Source organism: Condylura cristata, unplaced genomic scaffold (genome assembly GCF_000260355.1).
Source record: "Condylura cristata isolate star-nosed mole 26May11 unplaced genomic scaffold, ConCri1.0 scaffold00014, whole genome shotgun sequence".
NCBI classification, from domain to species: Eukaryota; Metazoa; Chordata; class Mammalia; order Eulipotyphla; family Talpidae; genus Condylura; species Condylura cristata.
Window position 1 is genome coordinate 18,274,688 of NW_004567115.1, and position 21,358 is coordinate 18,296,045.

Genomic DNA, 21,358 nt, shown 5'->3' on the forward strand with positions numbered 1-21,358 from the left:
AGAATAGAATAGAATAGAAAAGAGGTAATTACTGAAGGGTGGGTGGGGCAGTGTTGGTCTAAGTGTCCAAATTTCCAATGATACCATGTGTAAATGCTGGGGATTAAGTATACAACATTGCTCTTATATAATGTCACTGTCAAGTATATAATATACTATTGTTAAGAGAGAATAGATTGTAAATCTTCCTACCACAACAAAGAAATAGTGGTTGTGTGCAGGTGATGGAAGTGTTACCTGGCCCTAAGGGTCTTTTTTTTCTTTTTGTTAGTTTTATCCATTTTGGCAGTATGTGTTGTATCAGATCATGCAGGGTTGGTTCAATGCCTTTAGGCATTGAAATAGATAAATAGAAATGAAAGGGAAAAAGAAATGTGTTAAGTCCATGGTTTATGATCTGCCTGTGGAATTGAGACTGAATTTGTGAGCTGGTGACCTTTGATTGTCCCCCTGCAGTTTTGAGCCTCAGTTACCAGTTCAAGTTTGAGTCACCCTTCTCTCCAAACTTATCCCCTTTCATTGCCTTGCGTATTACATTTCTCTGATGATAAATTTTACCTACCCCTTTAAAAAATGTTCTTGGGTAAAATCCTAGTCAACCTTTTAAGTCCTCTCTCTGATTGTAATGTGTTTTCTGACATGTCCCCTCACCCTGCCAAAACTATTCTCTCTGCTAGTAGACAGTAGATACAGTTTGTGCCCCTGCAATTATCACTGCTCACATATGTGTCTTGAATGAATTCTGTCAGTGGCACCTTGCAGTTGGCCTTTTGTATTGATCATGCCATGAAAAAACACAAGAGGAACATCTGGCAGGGAGAGCTGCCCTATTTTGAAATTGAGCCTATGCAGAGCTAAACCTTTTGACTACTCTTTAGATAAACTTTTGATACACTTTTACTTTTATCACAGTTAGCTTTTCATTGATGCCACTGAAGGAAATAGGACAAAACAAATTTTTGGATTTTAATTTTTAACTGCATTCTGTGCTCACTTGGTTAGAGTAGTGAAGTGGTAGATTTCTTGTCTCTGTGACATTGTTTTTCCTTCAGCTGATAATTTCAGTTATCTGAACCTGCGCCATGACTATTAAGTCAGTAGATAGTTGGAAAAGGATGAATTCATTTATAAATTGAAATCAACTAGAGGTAATTAATTTTGAGTAAGCCACATAGAAATATTCTAGGGTTGACTTAATGGCATCTTAACATTCCTTAACATGACACATTCACTTGTGTCATGGAAAGGACATGAGTTAAATAAGTCCTGGAATAGTTGAAGAACTGTATTTTTGAGATTTCATGTGAGTTCTGTTCTCTGGATTATTCACTCTTTTGATCACTTCTCAAATTTATGTTCCAGGTCCGGACCCTATTTGTCAGTGGTCTCCCCCTCGACATCAAACCTCGGGAGCTCTATTTGCTTTTCAGACCGTTTAAGGTACCTTTCTTTAATCTTTCAAAAATTGTAAAGGAAACCATATTTAAGCTTCACAGGAAGCTGGGGGTGGGCAGAAATGTGGACTGGTCATCTTAGCCCAGGAGATAACCTAGAAGTCATTAAGTTCAAGGCCTGCGTGTAAACTCATTGGCAAGGACTTGTCTGCAGCAGTGCTGGCTGGGGCCACACTGATGGAAGGTGTTGCAGCGGACTCCCAGTCAACAGAGGCAGGGCCGTTTTAGGGACACCATCTAGACTCTCAGGGAGAGGAGGGACTAGGATGTGACAGCTGCAAACAGCTGGATAGGAAAAGAAGCAGGGAGGTTGGCGGTCAGCCAGTTACAACAGTGAAGATAAAATAGAGTCCATTGTGTGCCAAGAAGTCACCTTGTCATAATGGATGTGACCCCATTCTAACAGCCCCCTTAATATAAAAGTCATGATGACTGTACAGTGGGAAGCAGAAAGGCTGGACCTGAGATCAGCTGAGAGGAAGTGGAAAAGAAAGCAAGGTATTGAGAGAGGGCACCAACTTCATAGAATTTCATGAGTTTTTTCTTCGGGGTTGCAGTTTTTACTGCCCATCCCTTTTGCAGGTGAGGACTTTTGAAGCTAACTGTTCTTCTAAAAGAACAAAGCTTTCTTAAATTTTTATAAATATATAGAGAAAAAGATTCAGCCAGCAAGCCCAGCAAGCCCATGTATGAATTACCTCATTCAGTTTGCCTCAGATTGGGCTCATTTTTCAAATAAGTAAAATAAAACTTGGAGCTCTTAAATAAGTTTTGCCCAAAATACACACATAATAAATGACAGGATTCAAACCTGCAGCCTGATTCTGCCATCCCTATTCATATTTGTTATGTGATGTTATTTCTCTTTGGGTCTTGAGCACAATATATCCCCACCAGTGGTGGTATACTTAAGTGAAATATCCATTTGTCCTTTTCCTCTGAGGCCCTTTAAGGTGTTTAAACCTCCAGGTCTTTCTGAGAGAGCACCTTGAAATGGAAGAGGCAGGGCTGTGAATCATGACCTCTCTGGCCAAAAGAACTCAAGGCCTCTGAGGTAAAATGTTTACAGTAGCTAATTGGTAACATAGTTCTCTGCTGGGAAGATAGGAGAATGAATCAATCCCAACATCCTGCCCAGAAACCCAACGCTAGAGTCAGGACCCCTCGTACATTCCTAACAACTTTGTTTTAATTAAAGTCCCTGGAAGCTGACCCTCGTCTGCAAATCTCTCTCTGCACTGATGTGCAGTGGCCAGTCATGTCAAGTGGTGTTTTTCCCCTCTTGTGACATCCATCAGCAAACCACCAGCCATTGATTATTTTCAGAAATAAACACTTTTTGTTATCCTTATCCAGAGGAGCCAGGAGGGGTGAGAGTCTGTAAGGGAGAGTTTCTATCACCTTGAGGATGAGCTAGAGTAAAAACCCATAGAGAATTTTTGCATGTCCCAGTCAGAATACCAATATGAAAATTGGCTGCTACTTACTAATAAGCAAAAGAACTCACAACAGTTTTGCATCACTGCCTGCTTTAAATCTTTCTGGAAGTATTGAAATTTTGATAAAGTCATAACAAGTACATTTTATAATGTTGCTTTATTTTATTGCAAATGAGCCATCACCATTCTCTGACCTTCCTCTCTTACTGAGCTTAGTTCTCTAAAATGGAAAAAGATCCACAATTGACAGATACCCATTTTTCTGCCACTACATATTTAATGAAAAAAAATTATTTAAAAAGAAAGATTATTGCATGGATTTTAGGGCTTGATTTTATATACAAGCATAGGCATTTGTGTGTGTTTAAGGGGTGGGTCATTTGCTTTCCCAGTAAACTAAGAAAACACTTGTAGGAAGAATTAAATAGTTAGCATCAAGGACTCACTAATTTTTCACTTGAACAGCTGCTATATTACAATTGCAATTTTTTTCTGGTCTGAATATTGTTCTTCATTTTCAGGGCTATGAGGGTTCTCTTATAAAGCTCACATCTAAGCAGGTAAGAATGTCAGACTTGTATATAATTGATCATTTTTATATTGACCTTGATTTGGCTTTCTTCAGGATTGTAACTGGCTGGAAATTCTTTTTAAATTTCCATTGGAGTTTGACTTTGTTGCTTTAAATTTTGCATGAGATGGGTTAGGATTTAGCTCAGGAAAATCATTCATGATATCTTAATTTCAGGACGTCAGATAATGCCTTGAGCATATTTATATGGGATTAATTTATACATTTAAAAGGAATTATTATCCAAATTGGCTTTTAGTCCAAGTCCTTGACTTTTTTTAATTATAAAGTTAAATAGGCAAGCTTTCGTAGTTGGTGAGAATATTAATAATGAGGAATTCATACTGCCTTTCAAATCCCTTAGTCCCAAGTCTAGAAGTGACCCAATCTTTCCAGAAAGCTTTTGGACATTTTTAGCTATGTTTTTGTGTTGGACAGTGAGTATGCTCCTCTGCCAGCTACTTTTCCTTTCTTTGAGGTATTCTTTGTTTACTGAGAAATAGGCTGTGTTGCAGACACTCTTTTGGTTTGAAAAGGTAGTGTGGTTTGCTTGCTTGATCATGATCAAACACAGGACTTTTTAAAGACATCCCTTGGGATTGGAGATGGAAATGTTCATTGTAAAATTTTGATCTTAGCAAAAACTACGGGGACATTATCACTGTCATTGTATTCCTTGCACTTACAGTGTACTGAAAGGTGATTTGGTTCTCTTTCCATTTTAAAAGATGAAGAAACCGAGGTACAGTGAATTTAATTTAGGAAAGTAGAGCCTCTTGACCCAAGTTTTTCTTTTGTTCACTGCTGCCTACCTTCCAACCCCTGCTAGATTTTATTTTTTATGATTCTTTTAATCCTCAGCTGTGCCCTTGAAGAGCCACCTTCACTGTACCTTTGATTCGTGTTAGAAATTTGGCCAAGGCACTGAGTCATGATTCTTCTGGACTGGCTTTCTTATTTCTACCCATTGCCTGTGGTCAATTGTTTATCTTAGCTGTTCAATTTGACATCACCTTTGGTCCAGAAAAATAAGACATCCCTGATTTATTTTTCCCCCCTCTTATTTCTTTTTCTTTCCTCAGCCTGTAGGTTTTGTCAGTTTTGACAGTCGCTCAGAAGCAGAAGCTGCAAAGAATGCTTTGAATGTGAGTACTGGTGATGGAGCATTGGGGGTTTCCTTGTGTGGTGGTGGGAGGATGGAACCTCTTGGGATGGGGCTGTAGATGGAATGCCATTGCCCAGTGTAAGAGAAGAGGAATCCATCGGTTTAATGAGCCCTCTAAAAGAGATGTTTCCTAGAACTGTGGTCAGAAGTGCAGAGTGTTATATAATAGTTGACTTAGTAGCTTTTAATGCTGAAGTTACTCGATGGTGTAGGCTTTACTTTAATTCAGCCAAAGTCACATTTCACGGTACTGTCCTGTTCATTTGAACACTTTGCACTTGGTGACTAAAACAAGAAGAGATGAGAATCTTGTTTTTTCTTATCTCATGAGCTCACATTAGGCATGTCACTTTTTTTTTTTTTAAATAGGCCATAGCTTTTCTGATTAATCAATCAACTCCCATATGACTTCCCTGAAAGGCATTCTGCATTGTGACATTATAAATGACTGTAACTGAGCCATATTTAAGGAGAGAGGTCTATATTTGGTTTGTAAGCATTTTAAACTGCTGTATGTTTCGAAGTTTTTAACCTCCATTGACCCCCCACCCCTGAGAAACAAACCAATGCAAGGGAATCAAGCTGAGAGAGGTAGAAGGAAGCAATGTAATCCTGGAGTTTAGGGCTAGACTGATGTTTAACTGGGTTGTCTTGGGTCTGGTTCCATCCTGCTCCTGCCAGTTGGCTCAAGAATCTGTGAATGAGCAAGATTAAAGCAGCCAAAAGTACTTAGGTGCTTCTGGAAAGGCAAGTGGCCTTTCCAGTTCACTGGCTTGTAGTCCAGTCAAGACTGACTATAGCTGAGTGTCTTTGTGTTGCTTCAGCGAAATTGTGTTGCTGTGGAAACCTTACAGGTGCCCCTGCCAGCTTCAATTCTTAGTGTCTGGATGCTATTGTAGGCATGCTGAGGGGAGGAGAGAGAGACCCGATAGCCTGGTGATGGGCAGGCCCAAGGGAAAGCTTTTATATGGGTCTGTTCACTCAGCATAATTGTGGCATTATGGCATAATCTTGAAAAGGTCTTAGGGTTTGGGGAAAAGTATATATATTCTTAGAAGAAATGGCTTTCTTGTTATTATTGCCAGGTGGTGTTTTTTTTTTTTTTTTTCCATGAATAAATGTGAACATTTTAGGATTCCAAGAGCCCTGGATTTGGATAAATCACCTGGTCAGAACTGATTATTCATTCTGTTTCTCTCACAGAGGCTTAAAAATATAAACCAGTTATTTATTAAGTACTGGTAGTACTAGTACTAGTAGTACTGAGCATTAGTGTATACTGGGGTTATTTTAGTAACTTTTGCATTACACCAAAGTTAGAATTTTCTCAATTTAGCCAAATTTTAACCTTAAAAATAAAACCATGATTTCTATTTAAGCATTGTTTTCTTTCAGTTTGACTTATTCTTGTAAAAGAAGTGACTGTACTAGGGTGGTGGCACAGGGGTGATCTGGTGATGGGGAAACCCGCGGGGATTACAATCCAGATGGAAAAAAAAATGTGCAAAATGATGTAAAAATAAACTTTGTAATAAAAAAAAAAGTGACTGTAGTTGATGATGTTTGCCTGATGGCAGAATGAAGTCTCCATTGTATTTAATCTCTGGTCTGTGTAGAAAGATGTTACTGATGCACTGTCTATGAAGAACAGTAGACTTTGATAGTGACCTTTCTAACAAAGGCAATGTTACCTTTTATTCTAGATTGGTTTTTAAAAAACAGATAAGTTCATTTGAGAACTTTCCTGGTAGCCTAGGGGTTAAGTCACAGCGCTGTCACCACTATGGCCTAAGTTGGATCCCCAAACAGGGAGCTGTTAACCCACCTCTAGTGCAGCAGACCTCCTGTCTAAACTGCCTTTCCCCCTAGCAGTGTATTTCTGCTCTCCACTCTGTCTTGGGTGAATCCTCTCACGCCCCACACCTCTGGCCTGCACACCAGTTCTTCTATGCAGAAAAAAAAAGTTTTATTTTAAAATGTTTAAGTGATCATACTCAAAACCTGTATTTCCTTGCCTTACAGAGCATAGTATGGTGACATTTCAACTTTTTTTTGGGTGCCAACGGATTTATAATTTCTACAACAGATAATGAACCATTCCCTGACATAGTTGTGGAAGATTTTAAACACATTCCCAAACCAACTGGCCAGGCATCTTTACACTTTTGTGTCTAAAGGTTTTAGGTTCTTGTGCTCAGCTCTTTTCACTGGCAGTGAGCTTTCCCTTAGCATCATTTCTCTCCCTTAATCATTAATGATGTTTGCTGCTCATCTATTAATAACTTGGGAAGAACTTTTAAGAGAAGCAGGTCTAATTTTGCTTGTTCCGTGAACCTCAGGGTACCTTATAAATTTTGTGCTCAGAGGCTCAGTTGTGAGTGCAGTGCATTTGCTGAGCTCTTGGTTGATCTTTCTCCATATTGTTAACTTTCTATTTGTAAAGTAGTGGAGGTGTTTGTGTATTATTGTTAATTCAGAAAACTGAGATGTAGGGAAAGATGGATGGCTTAGTTGAACAGTAAATTTAGAATGAAAGTTGCAAATATGTCTGTTGGATCGTAGTCCTGTCATTTTACATAACATCTTGTTGTTTGACCTATAGAATGCTGACTATTTAATCCACGTTGTCCAGGAGAAATGGCCACAATAACATTTGATATGTGTCAGTGGGGCAGGGTTTCTTTCAGAGAAAACAGACCCTTTCTGGATAATGGACGTATTCATGAAACCTGTCATTTAAAAAATTTTAAGGGTAATTTTTTATAATTGAATTAAAAACATAACTATGCTCACAACTATTACATGTTTCTCTTGTGCCATTTATTCAGGCTCTCCTAAAGCTTTTCCTCACATTCCTTTGGGGGGAAATTTCATGTTGTAAGTTTTGTTTTATTCAACCATCAAGAAACTTAAACTGGGCCCTCCCTGGTGTCCCTGCAGCTTAAAAGCACAGCACTAAGAAGCTTAAGCCACTTTCGCATGAGTTCGATCCCCACCTGCCCCGAGGTGATCCACATGGCATGGCAGACCTCTCCTGACCCACCCTCCCACTGCTCCCCTCAGCAATGTTCTTTATCAGTCGGCCTGTTCTGCTCCCCACTGTCTCTGGTGAATCCTCTTACTGCCCCTGCACCTCTGGCCTGTACCCCAGTTCTGTAATGCATAAATCTTTAAAAAAAAAAAAAGAAACTTAAACCTCTATCTTGTAGTCTTCTAGTGGCTTCTATATTACAGTTAGGTGTTATAAGGACTTCTCCATGTCTGGAGCTTCTACTGTTGTTTTTAACTTGAGTACTATAGTTAACTACTAGTAGTAGTATTTTCACAGAATGTGTAATTTTTAAATTCATGTATATTTTCTTATTATGCTTTAGTCAGTTTGATGATTTTTTGGGAAAAATACTCAGGTTAATTAAAAGGTAACAATGAACTTTTATCAGGTGATAAAATATGATTCTTGGAAATATGATACACTTTGTTTTCATAGCCAAAACTCTCAAAGCAAAAAACCCAAACCCAGACATCCCTTCAGATTATCTGTGGTTCCATTAATCCCCATAATTAGAAACCCCATCCATTCTTTAACCTGACAGCAAAGTATCTGACCTGTCACCCTTCGCATACTTTTATAATTTCTATTCCAACATTTTCCCCTTTTCCATGATAATGGAAGAGTAAGTTTATAATCCAAATTATTGAATTATATTTAGTTTTGAAATTTTGGAACGTAAATCAAATACAGTGGCATTGAAGAATTCACTTAGTTTAATAAAAATCTGTAGAGATTTTCAGGGTGACACAGAAAGAAGGACAAGGCTAAGGGTAAAGACCTTGAGCAAAGGTAGAAATAAATGGTCTGGCTTTTCCTGTGAACCGTGAAGACCTCCTCCTTCCCTCAAATCCCTACTGTTGCCTAGTGAAATTGTGTTTTAACAAACAAGTGTGATTTGTGATTAATGGCCTGTTGTGAACAGTTCATATCAGGCATTGTCTCACACTGGTTTTGGGGATCGCTCAAGTTGGAGTACTGTGAAAGGTTGAATGTCAGCTACCAAATGTTTGTCATTTGTTCTCTAAATAGTTACTATTCGGTGGTATTTTAACATGGCATCTAACATACAGCAAAGCGAAAGAAATCTGAGGGAGCCAGACTAGATCACTACTAATTATCTTCACAACTCAATGGCTTGGACTAGCACGTATTCTTAAACTAGACTCATTGAAGTAAATGATCTCTAATTATCATGGTACCCCCGTATGCAATGAGTTCTTTTAAAATTGGCTTCATTGAGTTATAATTCATGTACTATATGTACATTTAAAGTATATGATTTAATGCTTTTGCTGTTACATTTTCTACATAATATATATAACAAATGTTGCCAGTTTAATGATTTTTTTTAAGTGTACAATTCCACTCATTCAGGCATGAATTTCTTTTGTTGTCTAGCACCACCAGTACCTAACTTGGTACTTGGCTTCCATTTCTCCTCACTTGCCCCTGATAACTTGTGATCTTTTATTAATTTGCCTATGCTGGGAAAAAAAGTAATTTGCTTACTATAAATGTTGAATATTTTCCTTTTCCCATCTATTTTCTTTCAGCATGTTTTTTTCAGATTCCTCCATGTTGTAGCATATATGCAACCACGGTTCCTTACATGACTGAAGAACATTCCATTCCATTGTAGTGATACATCACATTTCATTGAACATGTCTATTTGTTGATGGTCTGTTGGGTTGTTTAGATTTTTTGGCTACTGTGAATAATGGTTTGGTGAACATTGGTGTACATGTGTCTATTAACAGGATCACTGTTTTTGATTCCTAGGAGTAAAATTGCGGAGTTACGTGGTTATAGTAATCACATTTTTGTTTGAGCAACCTCCAAGACATAGAAACTGTCATTTTACATTCCCACCAGCAGGATGTGAAGGTTCCTATTTCTCTATTTCCTCTCCAAACTTAAGTTTGTTTTACTGGCTTTTTCTTTTGTTGTTTTTCATCCTAACAGATGTAGTCATTGGACTCTTGATAAATCTTCTTTGACTAATTTCAGTAGATTTGATTTCTTTTGGTTACTTGGGGTCCCATGTGACTTAGAATGTTGTTGCTTTTGGCAGGGTTTCGTAACATTTTTGAGATGGCAGTTCTAATTAATGGAATTGTTACCGTAAATAGTTTACTTGTTTTGAAGAAAGGGAAAAATCCAGCTCTTGGATGATTCATTTAATAAGATAAGACTTACATTTTGTATTCTTTGATATGCTGTGTAATATATAAATGAAAAAAAAAGATGAAAAGCAGTCTTAAATAGGAGAAATATGGTTAGACATTCAGACTTCATTGCAAAGACATCTTAGTACGAGGATAATTAAGAATTGATAAATACAGCATAAAATTATTTCTTGATTAGTGAAAACATTTATTGACTTGGCAGTATGTGTGGTACAGAGGATTTTCAGAAAAAATCTTTAAGAATTTATAAGAAAGCATGTTCCCAAAAGGTACTTGCTAGTTGAAAAACAACTGATATAATCAAGAAAACTTAGCTTTTTCCATCTCCATAAATTCCTGGCATTGAAGTAAACACTGCAGTTACTGTTTCACAATGATTCCAGCCTTCTGCATGATTTCAGTTTCATTGACTAGCTTGAACTTTCCACCTACTGAGTTTGCAAACAGTTGGCTATAATCAATTCAGTATTTCTATACCAGGTTCCTCATCTGTGAAATGGGGACATTATTTACTTTCCAAAGTTTTAAAAGGAAATCAAAAACACTTGGAAAGACTCTGAATATGAACTTGCACCATAAATATACTTTTTAATATAAAAGATGCAGCCATAAAGTGCTAGTACAAATCCAAACTCAGGGTTGTGGAGCCACACGAGCCACACAAGGGCATTTGGCTTTGGTTTGAAAGAAATCTGGACCACAGTCCGTTTCCTGTATCGCAGGTTTTCCTGACAGGTTGTGCAAGTTAGAACTTTTGATCTTCATATTTGTACAGCTTGTGTGTTAGGTGAATTATTTCCACGGTACAAAACTTTGCACAAACACATGTATCCAGATGGCCTATCTCAGCTCCCCATTCTACAGGCACAATGTCAATATGTTACTTATCAGTTTTAAGAATTTCTCCCTAGGTTTCTCTTAGCCCGTTGCTCAAAGTGGTTGAAGAGGCCCAATTAGTGTGATCTCAGCTGGGACTTTTGGATGGGAAATAAGCAGGGCTGCCAGATGAGATCATGAGTCCAATCTAGTGTTTATTTGTTAAATCTGTTTATAACTGCTTACTCTGAACTTGCAGGATTTTAAGACAGCCATTTGACGTCACTTGGGGTTGGGGACTGTGCCTGTGCCAGTGTAGGGCCACCACGATGCATGCAGGGTTATTGGCTCCCTCATGATGGCTGCTTGCACTTTGGTTTGAGCCAGCTCAGTCCAGGCAGACACCTTAAATTTGAGAATAGGCTTTCTTCAAAGGTCACACCACCAGAAACAACTCGAATCCAAATACAATTTAAAAAAGTATTAATAGCATTTAGCAAAATGACTAGTGTGTGATTGCTTAGTAAGATGTAGATGTAATCGGGAGTAGGGGTTTCTTTGCCTTCGTGTGCCTCCAATTTTTAGATTGTTATAAAATTTCCCTAGGATGGTACAACACATAATTTGAAAATTGTTCAGTGGGGAGGGGGGGGGGATGAATGTGAGGAATTTGCAAAGTTCTTTCTTCTCCTGAAGAAAATTAGGTAACTTAAATCTATTAAGCTTTCATATAAAAAAATTGGAAAGTACTACAGTAGTAAAAGATATCCTCAAAATCTTGAAGAAAAGCAACCAAATTTTAGCATTGGGAATATCCACAGGTTCTTGCACATAAACCGGGATATATTCTGATTACAAGCTATATTGTAAATCTCAGATTAGTTTATCTGCTATTACATGGCTATGTGAAAATGCCCTCAGCTTTTGCATTGTGGCATTTTTGGAGGATCTGCTTGTTCAAACTTATCTAGTCTCCCTCTTAAAAATGCTATCTTATTTGACCTTTACCCTTTCTCCATGGTTCTTCAGGTATTTCAGGTATGCTGAGAATCTATTTGCTTCTATTGTAAATGTAAGTAGAAAATATAGTTAGTATTTGTGGAACATGATTGCAAAAGAATGAGTAATCTGCCAAACTCCTTTGGTTAAGCAGTCAAGCCAGTTTTTAAAGCAGAAAGCTCAACTCCAGGCCATCCACATTACTGAGGAATCTTCTGCAGTGCTGCCCATTTTGGCTGTTTACATCACTCTTTTTTCTTTCAGTGAATGATCATACTGTCGTAACAGCCAGAGGCCACAGAGCTCCCACATTGGCTTAATATTTTCTAATCATTATTACAGATTTGAACTTCTGGTTGACAAAGCTAAAAGCTAACTCTCACACTGTAATTGGAATGCATTAAGAACATTTTAAAGATTTAGGGAGTGGGTTGGGACCAAACCCCTCTAGCTGAGAATAGAGTATTTTGGCAGGATATTTGTCTGTTGTCAAACTCTAATTTGCTCATAAATGTATATACAATGTGAGGTGTTTTCTTGATTATTAATACCTAAAATAGCAAATTTTCTTGATGTATTGAGAGACATTTAATAATTACATGAAAACATTAAAAGGTAAATCACAGAACAGTCTATGGTCAGTAACTTTTTTTATGTAAAAATAAGTGAAGTAATAGAGTACATGCTTTTAGAATATGAAGAAAATTTATATAATGTACATCTTAAATGTGGGAACAGGAATAAGCACATAATTAGATTGCTTAACTTAGAACCTAAAAGCTAAAATTTAATAAGGCTAATATTTATAACAAAAAAAAACATTGGAACATTTTTTAAAACTAAAATTTCTAAAATAATAACATTTTGAAAAGTAACTGGCACTTGTGTAGTCTGAACATTGCATAAAGGGATACAAGGTTTTTTCTAGCTATGGAGGGCAAGATAATTTTTTTTAAAAGATCACTTTTAAGTTTTAAAAATCTAAATAATTAACTTCAAAATGCAGTTAAGTAGAAAATTCCTAGTGTACACTAGAAACCACTCTTATAGATGGAATCATTTTATTCCATTTTTGTCCTTTGTTTGCTTTCCATAAATGACATCACTCAAAACCAAATGAGCAAATATATAGAACTCTGAGTGAACTTAGAAAAGTGTTATGGGAAATGAAAATAAATTTATATGGGAAGGAAATGTTGAAAGCAGAAAGTTTATAGGGAAGCAAAAACAAATTACAAAAGCATTTCTGCCCTTGCAAAATAGGAATAAAATTTGGAATTCACAGAACATCATTTTCATGAAGTTTGGCATTCGTTTTGAAGACTAATGTAGTGTGCAAATAAGGGTATGTTGAATAGAAATCAGGAAAGATTATTTAAGCTTACAGGTCATAGATTTCCCTCAAAGGAAAAAAAATTATCTTATGAAAGAGAATCTGGTAATTGTTTACACATCTTAGAATGCTCACTAAATGAGTGACCAAACCAACAGAGGGAAAACTTTAGGTTTTGGAAAGTCCTGAGCAAGCATTAGTAGAAAATGTTGATGCTCCCCTTTCCCCCAACATTCATTGTGTCCTTGTGATTTATACATTCATCAAATTCTAAAAACCTAAAACAATTCCAAAAATTAATTTTAATTCAGTGATGTTAGTAAAAGTGTGCCATGTTTCTGCAGTCTTAGGACACTTTGATGTGTTTGTGCTTGGAAAAGTCACCTGTGAAAAAAGGACTAAATGGAGGTTAAGAGGAAAGCAGGTAAAGGACCTCTTTTCATGACCACTGGTCATGTGTAATGTTTTCTAGCCAAAGACAGTAACGTAAATGTCAGTGCCAGCAGGCCTGGCTGACACTACTAATTCAAGGTTCTTCTCTGAGCCTCAGTTTTCCTGTTAATATTCTATTGGTAACCTATTTCAAAGCATTAGAGGATCAAATTAAATAGATGTTTTTAAAGTGACAAGTACCCAATAAATGGTTAAAAACCCTGGTAATTAACTGACAGTAACCAGCACAAAGGACTGGTTTTCATTTCTTAGTTTTACTCTTCCTCCTGAGTGACTTAGAAGTAACTATAGAGTCCACGTTCCTCTGGGTTCAGAGTATTTCTGAACACTGATTTGTATTACAATGTAGTTGATAATAAATTGATCTGTCCTTCCTCAGAGCTTTGGGGAAGTAAGAATGCAGTGCTGTACTTAATACTACTCTTAAGTCTTCAAAAAGTGGTTAAGCCCAACAAAAATACCCATCTCTCCCTCTAAGTCTGTCAAGCTAATCACACACATAATCTTTCTCCATTTGTGGGCCTATATGAATCTATTTCTAACCAAAGACCCACATCCATTTCTTATAAACTGTTATGTTTAGCAGCCAATGAGATTCCTGACTTGGGAATTAATTTTGCAGAAAAGCCTTTTTGTAAAGAGAGAGAAAGTCAGCCTTAAGCTTCTTGGGTCATCACTGTGGTCTGCAGTGTGATGCAGTAAAGGGAAGTGCACAGATGGGAAGTTGCTCAGAGGTGAGATCCATTTTGACTTTTTCTTTTTCTTTCTTTCTTTTTTTTTTTTTCTTGGCTCTTTGTGCAGCACAGGAAGTACTTTGCAGTGAACTTCCGAAGTTTGGCCTTCAGTGTTTACATTCTTTTCAACTAACTTGTGTCTAAGCTTCAAATTCTGGGTTGGAAAAAACTTGCAAACCACTTCATGGTCCATACTTTTTTTAAAGCAAGTTTAAGGGAACAAATGTGACCCTTTTCCATTTCTATATTTCTGTATTTTTACTGTAGTCATCAATTAACAGGCTTCCTGCCCATGAATTAATTTATCTGTAGTGGTGTTAATAAATGAGTGTAGATGGTACACGGTTCTGATTTTCGGTATAGTTGAGACTATAAATACTGTTAATCTCTAAATATATTAATTTTTTAAATGTAATGCAGTCTTCTCTCATACACACACAGAGAGAGTGAGCACACAGGCTATTACCATGTTTTGTATGTAACTTAAGAGTGGAAGACTCAGTAAGTCTGTATCTGGAGTGGGAAGGATATTGTTGAAAAATTTGAAGCTAGAAAAAGAGCTGTAAAAAATATAATTGGCAGTCTGTTGTGGGTTGTGGCTGATCTTTAAATGAATGTTTTTTCTGAATGGTTTATCAAATTTTGGCACCAGTGTTTTTTCAGTTTTTGTTTATATCAGCACTGCATTTTCCTTTCCTCAAAATCTTTTTCTCCTATACTAGTTAGTCACTAATAAAGACTCAAAGTAAACTTTACAGAGTGATTTGTAAAGCATATGTGGAAAGTTAAGTCCTCAAATGACCTAACAAATACTTTAGGTGGCACTTAAGGAAGAGTGTACATTCTCTCAACCTGCATGTCTCTCGGAGCTGATGCATGTTCATCTTTTCCCACATAAACACAGGTACATTTTTTATTTTGAAGCTACACTGTACAATACTAATAGTTATTCAGCATGTTTTTGGAGTAGGCAAATGTTTTAGACACAAACACATATATCCATGTCTTTGCCAGGCATGTGGCTAACAGGTATTGGACGGGAGACTTTCCTTCAGCAATTAGTGTGTAGTTCTATGTCAGTAGTCTTTTTTTTTGAAGAACAACCACCCAACTCTTTAAAACTCCAGTCTTAACATTAGGGACTCTTTCTTTCTTTTTTTTTTTTTTAAATTTTATAACAGTTTATTTTTACATCATTTTGTACATTTTTTTTTCCATCTCAATTGTAATCCCTGCGGGTTTCCCATCACCAAGTCACCCGTGTGCCATCACCATAATCCCGTGCACTTCTCTCCGTTTTTGATCCCGTTCCCTACTCCACCCCCGCAAAATGTCTCTGGTATATGGTTGTTCATTATTTTCGTTATGTTCTCGCCTGGTAGGGACTCTTACTTTTAATGAACTTCACATATAGGCTATGTAACTAGTATTTATTTGGCAAGACATCCTTTCCCTCTTCAATCTAATTTGTTAGTTTCATTGTTTTCCCTTTTCCTCAGTGCCATACTCACTGATTTAAGCCCATAGTCTAGGCTTTCCAGAGAAGAATCATATAGCATAGAAATTACTTATATGGTCACATTGACATTCCTTTTCAACTCTCATTCTGAGTGCCTTTAAGTTCCTTCATTCAGCAGGTAGCAGGACTAAAAGGAGGTCATGCCTCCTGCTACCTTTTTTCTCCTGAAAGGGAAAGCAGGGATACTTATGAGAATAGTAATTGACCCTCCATGCCCCCCTGTGAAAAGAGAACAAGAAAAAGCACAAGGACTATATTATGAAGGGGACTGACTGCTGGCTGTAGCAGCCACCTTTGGTGTTTGAGTGTTAAGGATTCCAAGAGATGTCTCATTCCTTCTGGAACAGTTGACCCTTGTTTACTTTCACAATCCTCAAAGTAAAAGTGTTAACGTCAGGATTCCTGCATGAAAGAAGAAAAGCATCTGCACCCTGGACTACATTTCTGTGTAATATTATCTATTTCAAAAACGTCAATGTAAAATATTGCTTTAATGGGTAACTGACCAGACCTGAGGGGGAGACCTAGCCTTTCTCCTAACATTGTCAGGATCCAGGTCTTTCAATCTTCCTTTGCAGGACAGCTTGAAAACATAGTGGCAAAAGTTCAAATAACCATGCCCTCTCAACCCTTTGGAAAATAAACTCTGTGTGACTCTGATTCTGTTGACATGTTAAAGATTGAGTTTATAGCTTCTTCAAAGGCCCTGTCATGACTTTATAGTCATTCTATACAAAGCAGATTCTCCCAGGGCATGGTTATGTACACAGGGGGGTTGGCTGACTAACAAAAGTGCTTTAATGGATAAGAAATAAATTTAACCAGGGTGAATGGTCGAGTCACATGGAGACCCAAATACTTCCAAAGACCTTCTACCACACTCTTCTACAAAGTGGAGCCCGTCCCTGTAGGTTACTAGTCAGTCCCCTCAGTGGCTGTGTAAACCAGCAGAAAGAAATAAGAGAAACAGGACAGCTCCCTGTCAGGGAAATGAAACCCAGCAAAGTACAGGAATTGTGAAACTGCACAGCACCAGCCATGACAGTAGCTCATGTCTTCTGCTCCTTCTTCCAGTTGAGGGAATCTCAGAGTTTAAATCTCATCCTTCTCATTTACAAGTGGTATCAAAGCACCTTTTTGGAAAGACCAAAAGAAAAGAAAATCTTATAAATTCTTATTAGGCATAGCAGCTTCTTAGCTAATGAGTAGAGAGGGTCATGGGACTGTTCATTGTACATTGGACATTAACCTGCCATCAACAAGAACTTATTCTTCCTTAGCACCTACTCTGTGAGGTATGGACTTTATCTCCCAGTTTATATTTGAGGACATTGACACCCCCAAAAGGTTTAACAACATATCTAAGATAGGCAGTGAACGCAGAGTCTAACTGTAAAACCCGTAAACCTAATGACCACAATTTAAGCCCCAGAATCAATTGTGATTATGTCTTGAACTGTCATTTTGTAGTCCCTGTAGTTAACTGCAGCTGACAACACCTTTGGAGAGCTAGTGTTGTGTGTTGTTGTCACCTTTATCAATAAGTAGGAGGGAATTCAAGACCATCTTCTAGTTGCTTCTCTAGGTTTTCCAGGCTCAAGGAGCAGAGATGAAATTTTTCTCATTGTGTTGTTAGGGCTTTGTATGTCCTTAACCTTTTAGTCCCTGTAGTTAATTGCAACTGACAACACCTCTGGAGAGCCAGGGTTCTTGTCACCTTTACCGATAAGTGGGAGGGAATTCAAGACCATCTTCTCCTAGTTGCTTCTCTAGGTTTTCTGGGCTCAAGGAGCAGAGATGAAAATTGTCTCATTGTGGGTTAGGGCTTTGTAAGTCCTTAACCATTGTAGGTTTCACTGTAGGAGTCTGGCTTAGTGGTGAGAGAGGGTATGAATTGTCACGGCTATGGACATGACTAAAGGTGAAGCCTAGGATAATAACTGCATTTTAGGGAGTAACTTAGTCAGTGGGAAATCATGTTAAAATCCTTTTTTTCCCCCAGACCTAGGATGGATAGTGAGGGTAATAGTATGTTTACATTGACCAAACTCACTCTGGTATTTCATCACTCAGAGATCTGAGATTGTCAGAAGAGAAATTACATAGTTAAAAAATCAAGGATAAATCTTAGAAAGATATTCTAGGATAAACCTGGATGCCTGTTCCTACTGCCACTGAAGTTTTTTTTCCAAAGCAAGAGAAAATGTCACTGTTTTAAAGAAGCTCAGTTTTAAAACTAAAACAGTTGTAACTCCTTTAATGAAAGGGGGACATAAGACATCTAGAAACCTGCTGTTTAACTGAAGCTGTGAAGGTGGCGATGGATTCACAGCCCAACCTAACCCAGGTGGCTACATATAATCAGAGTTTGGGGCAGCTTTTCTTTCTTAAGGTTTAATACAGATGCACTGTTAGTGGAGAGAACACATACTTAAAACTGACTCTGCAAAAGCAGGGTGGACAGTGAGTGGTAAGGTAAGCCCAGGGCATGCACTTGGAGGTGGTTGAATTAAGAAAAAGAACAAGGTGTAATTGGTTTGGTGGTTTCTCGATGGGCAGTGACCCAGCAGCACAGGCTGTTGTATTAACAGCCTTGGTGATTCTGTGAGCAATGCCCATATTTAGGAAAAGTATGAAATACGGTTTACCCTGATGGATTCTTCTCACATGTTCATTCTTTGTTGGAATCCATAACTACCTAAATTTCAACATAGTGAAAAACTGTACAACAACCTTTATATTATCCGAAAATAATAGTGTTTGTAAAATAATAGAACTTCTTTCTCCTTCCCTCCCTTACTCTCTCTTCCACTTTCTCATGCACACACACATTGAGTTTACATGTATTTCTTGATTTTTTTTCTGGATCTTCTGTTGGGAACTTGGCATTTTAAATAAGACTGCCCTTATATTGTATGGGGCTGTCTTGTCTGTACTTTATTGTAGGACTAAAAACCCTTCGGTCATTTCACAGCCCCCATGCACCCTCACAAACTCCAGATATCCCTAAGAGAGAGTATGTTGGATGGAAGCACAGGTGTGAGGACATTGCCCATGGTTGAAAGCTGTTAAGAGGTTCTAAAAATTCAGCATTCAGATTCTGTGAATTTTATGCTTTGTGAAAAGAAATGTTTACTGGTTAGCATCCAGGAAGCTGCCCTAGTTCTCCACCAGCTCCCTGGCTTCTCTTCTGTCAATGTTTGGGCATCACACTTGTGAGATAATAGTATGTTCATAAGTAATAGACAACCTTTGCTCGTTTTCAGAAATATCATTTAGTTGGGAGAAATTTTTTAAATTGTATCTTTGATTTTTCTCCTCATTCCCATTTTCTGTCCAGGCCATATATGTATAAAATGCAGTTCTTTAAGTTCCTCTTCTACACTGTTGTCTCTAGGATCCTCATCCATTTCACTCTAACAGATTATAGAGCCCAGATTCAGGTTTCTATTTGCTTTCTGTCGTTTAGTCACCTTAAGGCCCAAATTGAATAGAATAGTTGTTTGCAGACTCCTGGGAAAATTTTTTGCATGTAACTTGCCTATAGTCTGTTTCTGCTCTGAGGAGTGTTTTGTGCTGCCTGTAGCAAACTGACATTGTTCAGGAAACTAAATATATTTTGGCCCCTCGAGCTCTCAGAATATCTCCAAAGTTTTACTTAGCTCCTAGTTTCTGATAACAATGACATGTCTAGCAATAATTTTAGAAAATGGTTCATATGTCTTAATTTCCAAAAGGCAAAATAAATTATTTCAGCTTCACTCCCTTTTAGGACTTGAAAGATGAATGTTCCCAGGTTATTTCCTTGTGACAAAGATGTTCTCGAACTAGAAGTCAGTTGTTTGCCAAAGTTGAACCAAAACATGATCTCAGTGAATTACAATGCAGCTGTACATATAGACGTACATCTCCAGCAGTGTATATGCCCTGCTCTTTAGTTATTCCCAAGAGCTGAATTGGTTCTTGTTCCTCACGTACCAATCTTTACAAAAACTAGCAATGTTAATTCAAACCTTTTCTGTTTAATGTTTGATAATCCCAGTTGTTTAGAAAGCAAATTACTTTACAGCAACCCCCAGTCTCACTCTACTATTGTATTTCTTCTGCCTTATAGGACATAGTCACTACTTTCAAAAAGAGAGAGCATAAACAATTGTAACTTAAATACGGTAATGAGAAGGGCCAGCAGTGCAGGTCAGGTAAATGCGCTCCACTTGGTTCTGCAGGGAGCTATGCTAGAGTGAACACAAGGGCCATGTATGTACTACATCTTTCACAGGATCTGGGGCTAGACCTGAAATCAAGATGGAGTGATGTGGAGTGGGGAGGTGAAACAAGATCAGGTACATAGGTTAGAAAGAGATCAGAGCTAAGTTTGATTTTGATTTGAGCTCCTTTCCTCAGGTTCCTGGACATGATGGGGTTTCACTGACCCTATCTGTAAAGGGAGCTAAGGAAGGACTGGGCTGATAATTACAGACAAAAATGGATTTACTAGGGTTTGTTGTTCGTAGTTTCTGGTGACCAAAATTACTCTGCTTTAAGGAACATGTGGCACCCCAGTAACCCCTGCCTAGCACCTATTATGCAAAAGAAGAGCAATTGATGCTCTCTAATATAGGTTTTAACCAATTTAACTTACTAACTGGTGACCAGTTATTGAGAATAATGTCCTTAAACATTTGAATTTGTCTTTATTGAGATTTTGTATATTGGACCCATTGCTCACCAGGAGAATGCCCAGTCCTCCAGGTTCAGGCCAGGAATTTGACTGATTAGCTCCAATTACCTCCCCATCTCCTCTGACATTGAAACATACTTCAGTTAGAAACGAAAATTAAAGTAACTACCACAAATTATATTAAACCTCTGGTTATTTAGAAGCTTTTTTCAAAAGATTCTACTGATGAAATCATAGTATGTCAAAGATGAGGGCTTAAAATTCTGAGTCCTCAGGATTTTAGTCAATTTATATAAAACTACTTATAACTTAACTGACTTGCTGAATCATTTAAAACAGTAAAACAATTTGACCTACCATTACTACATAGATAAAGTAAAGACAGCGAGGGTGGGTGAAGAACCTATACTACAGAAACAAATGAGTCTCAAATGAACAAAACAACCACACTGAATGCAGAGGACATGGGAAAGAACTAACCCAAATAATTCTTAAATATACATATTAGCCATACACTTAAAAATAACTTAATATAAAAGTGTAGTTATTAATAAGTTTGTTTTTTTATAGTAATGCTGTTTAATAAGTCTTAAACTTAAGATGTATTCCTGTTTTAAGTACAAGAGAAGTAGGAATCAGAAGAAACTACAAACACGGGAAGGAAAATTTGGAAAGAAAGTGGAGTAGAATAGAAAATAAGTGCCGAAGGTACCATGGGATTAGCAGATCACCATTTAGCAGCCAGCTGTAAAGATTATTTCATGTAAAAATGAAGAGGTGTTAAGTGTTTGATGAGAAAGAAAATAGGCATACACATGCATGCACACACACTCTCTGAAGTATCTTCCTGTGATACACTTAATAATTAAAAGCGGGGGGAAATTGCAGCCTTATAGGAGAAACTTGGCATGTGGTCAGTTAATATTGCTAGCAGTGGGACAAAGATGACATCATA

General features: G+C 37.5%; 1 protein-coding gene across 4 annotated transcripts in view; it reads left to right on the plus strand.

The window, feature by feature from the left end:
- RBPMS (RNA binding protein with multiple splicing) overlaps window positions 1-21,358 on the plus strand; it is a 155,676-nt gene that overhangs the window by 71,098 nt on the left and 63,220 nt on the right. For all 4 annotated transcript variants that reach the window (XR_001145447.1, XM_004682211.2, XM_004682210.2 and 1 more), the window contains exons 2-4: window positions 1,363-1,440; window positions 3,415-3,453; window positions 4,547-4,609. Coding sequence is in view for 3 of the 4 variants with exons in the window: in XM_004682211.2 (XP_004682268.1) it covers window positions 1,363-1,440; window positions 3,415-3,453; window positions 4,547-4,609 (180 nt within the window). In the remaining variant the exon portion in view is untranslated. The remainder of the gene's footprint in view (window positions 1-1,362; window positions 1,441-3,414; window positions 3,454-4,546; window positions 4,610-21,358) is intronic.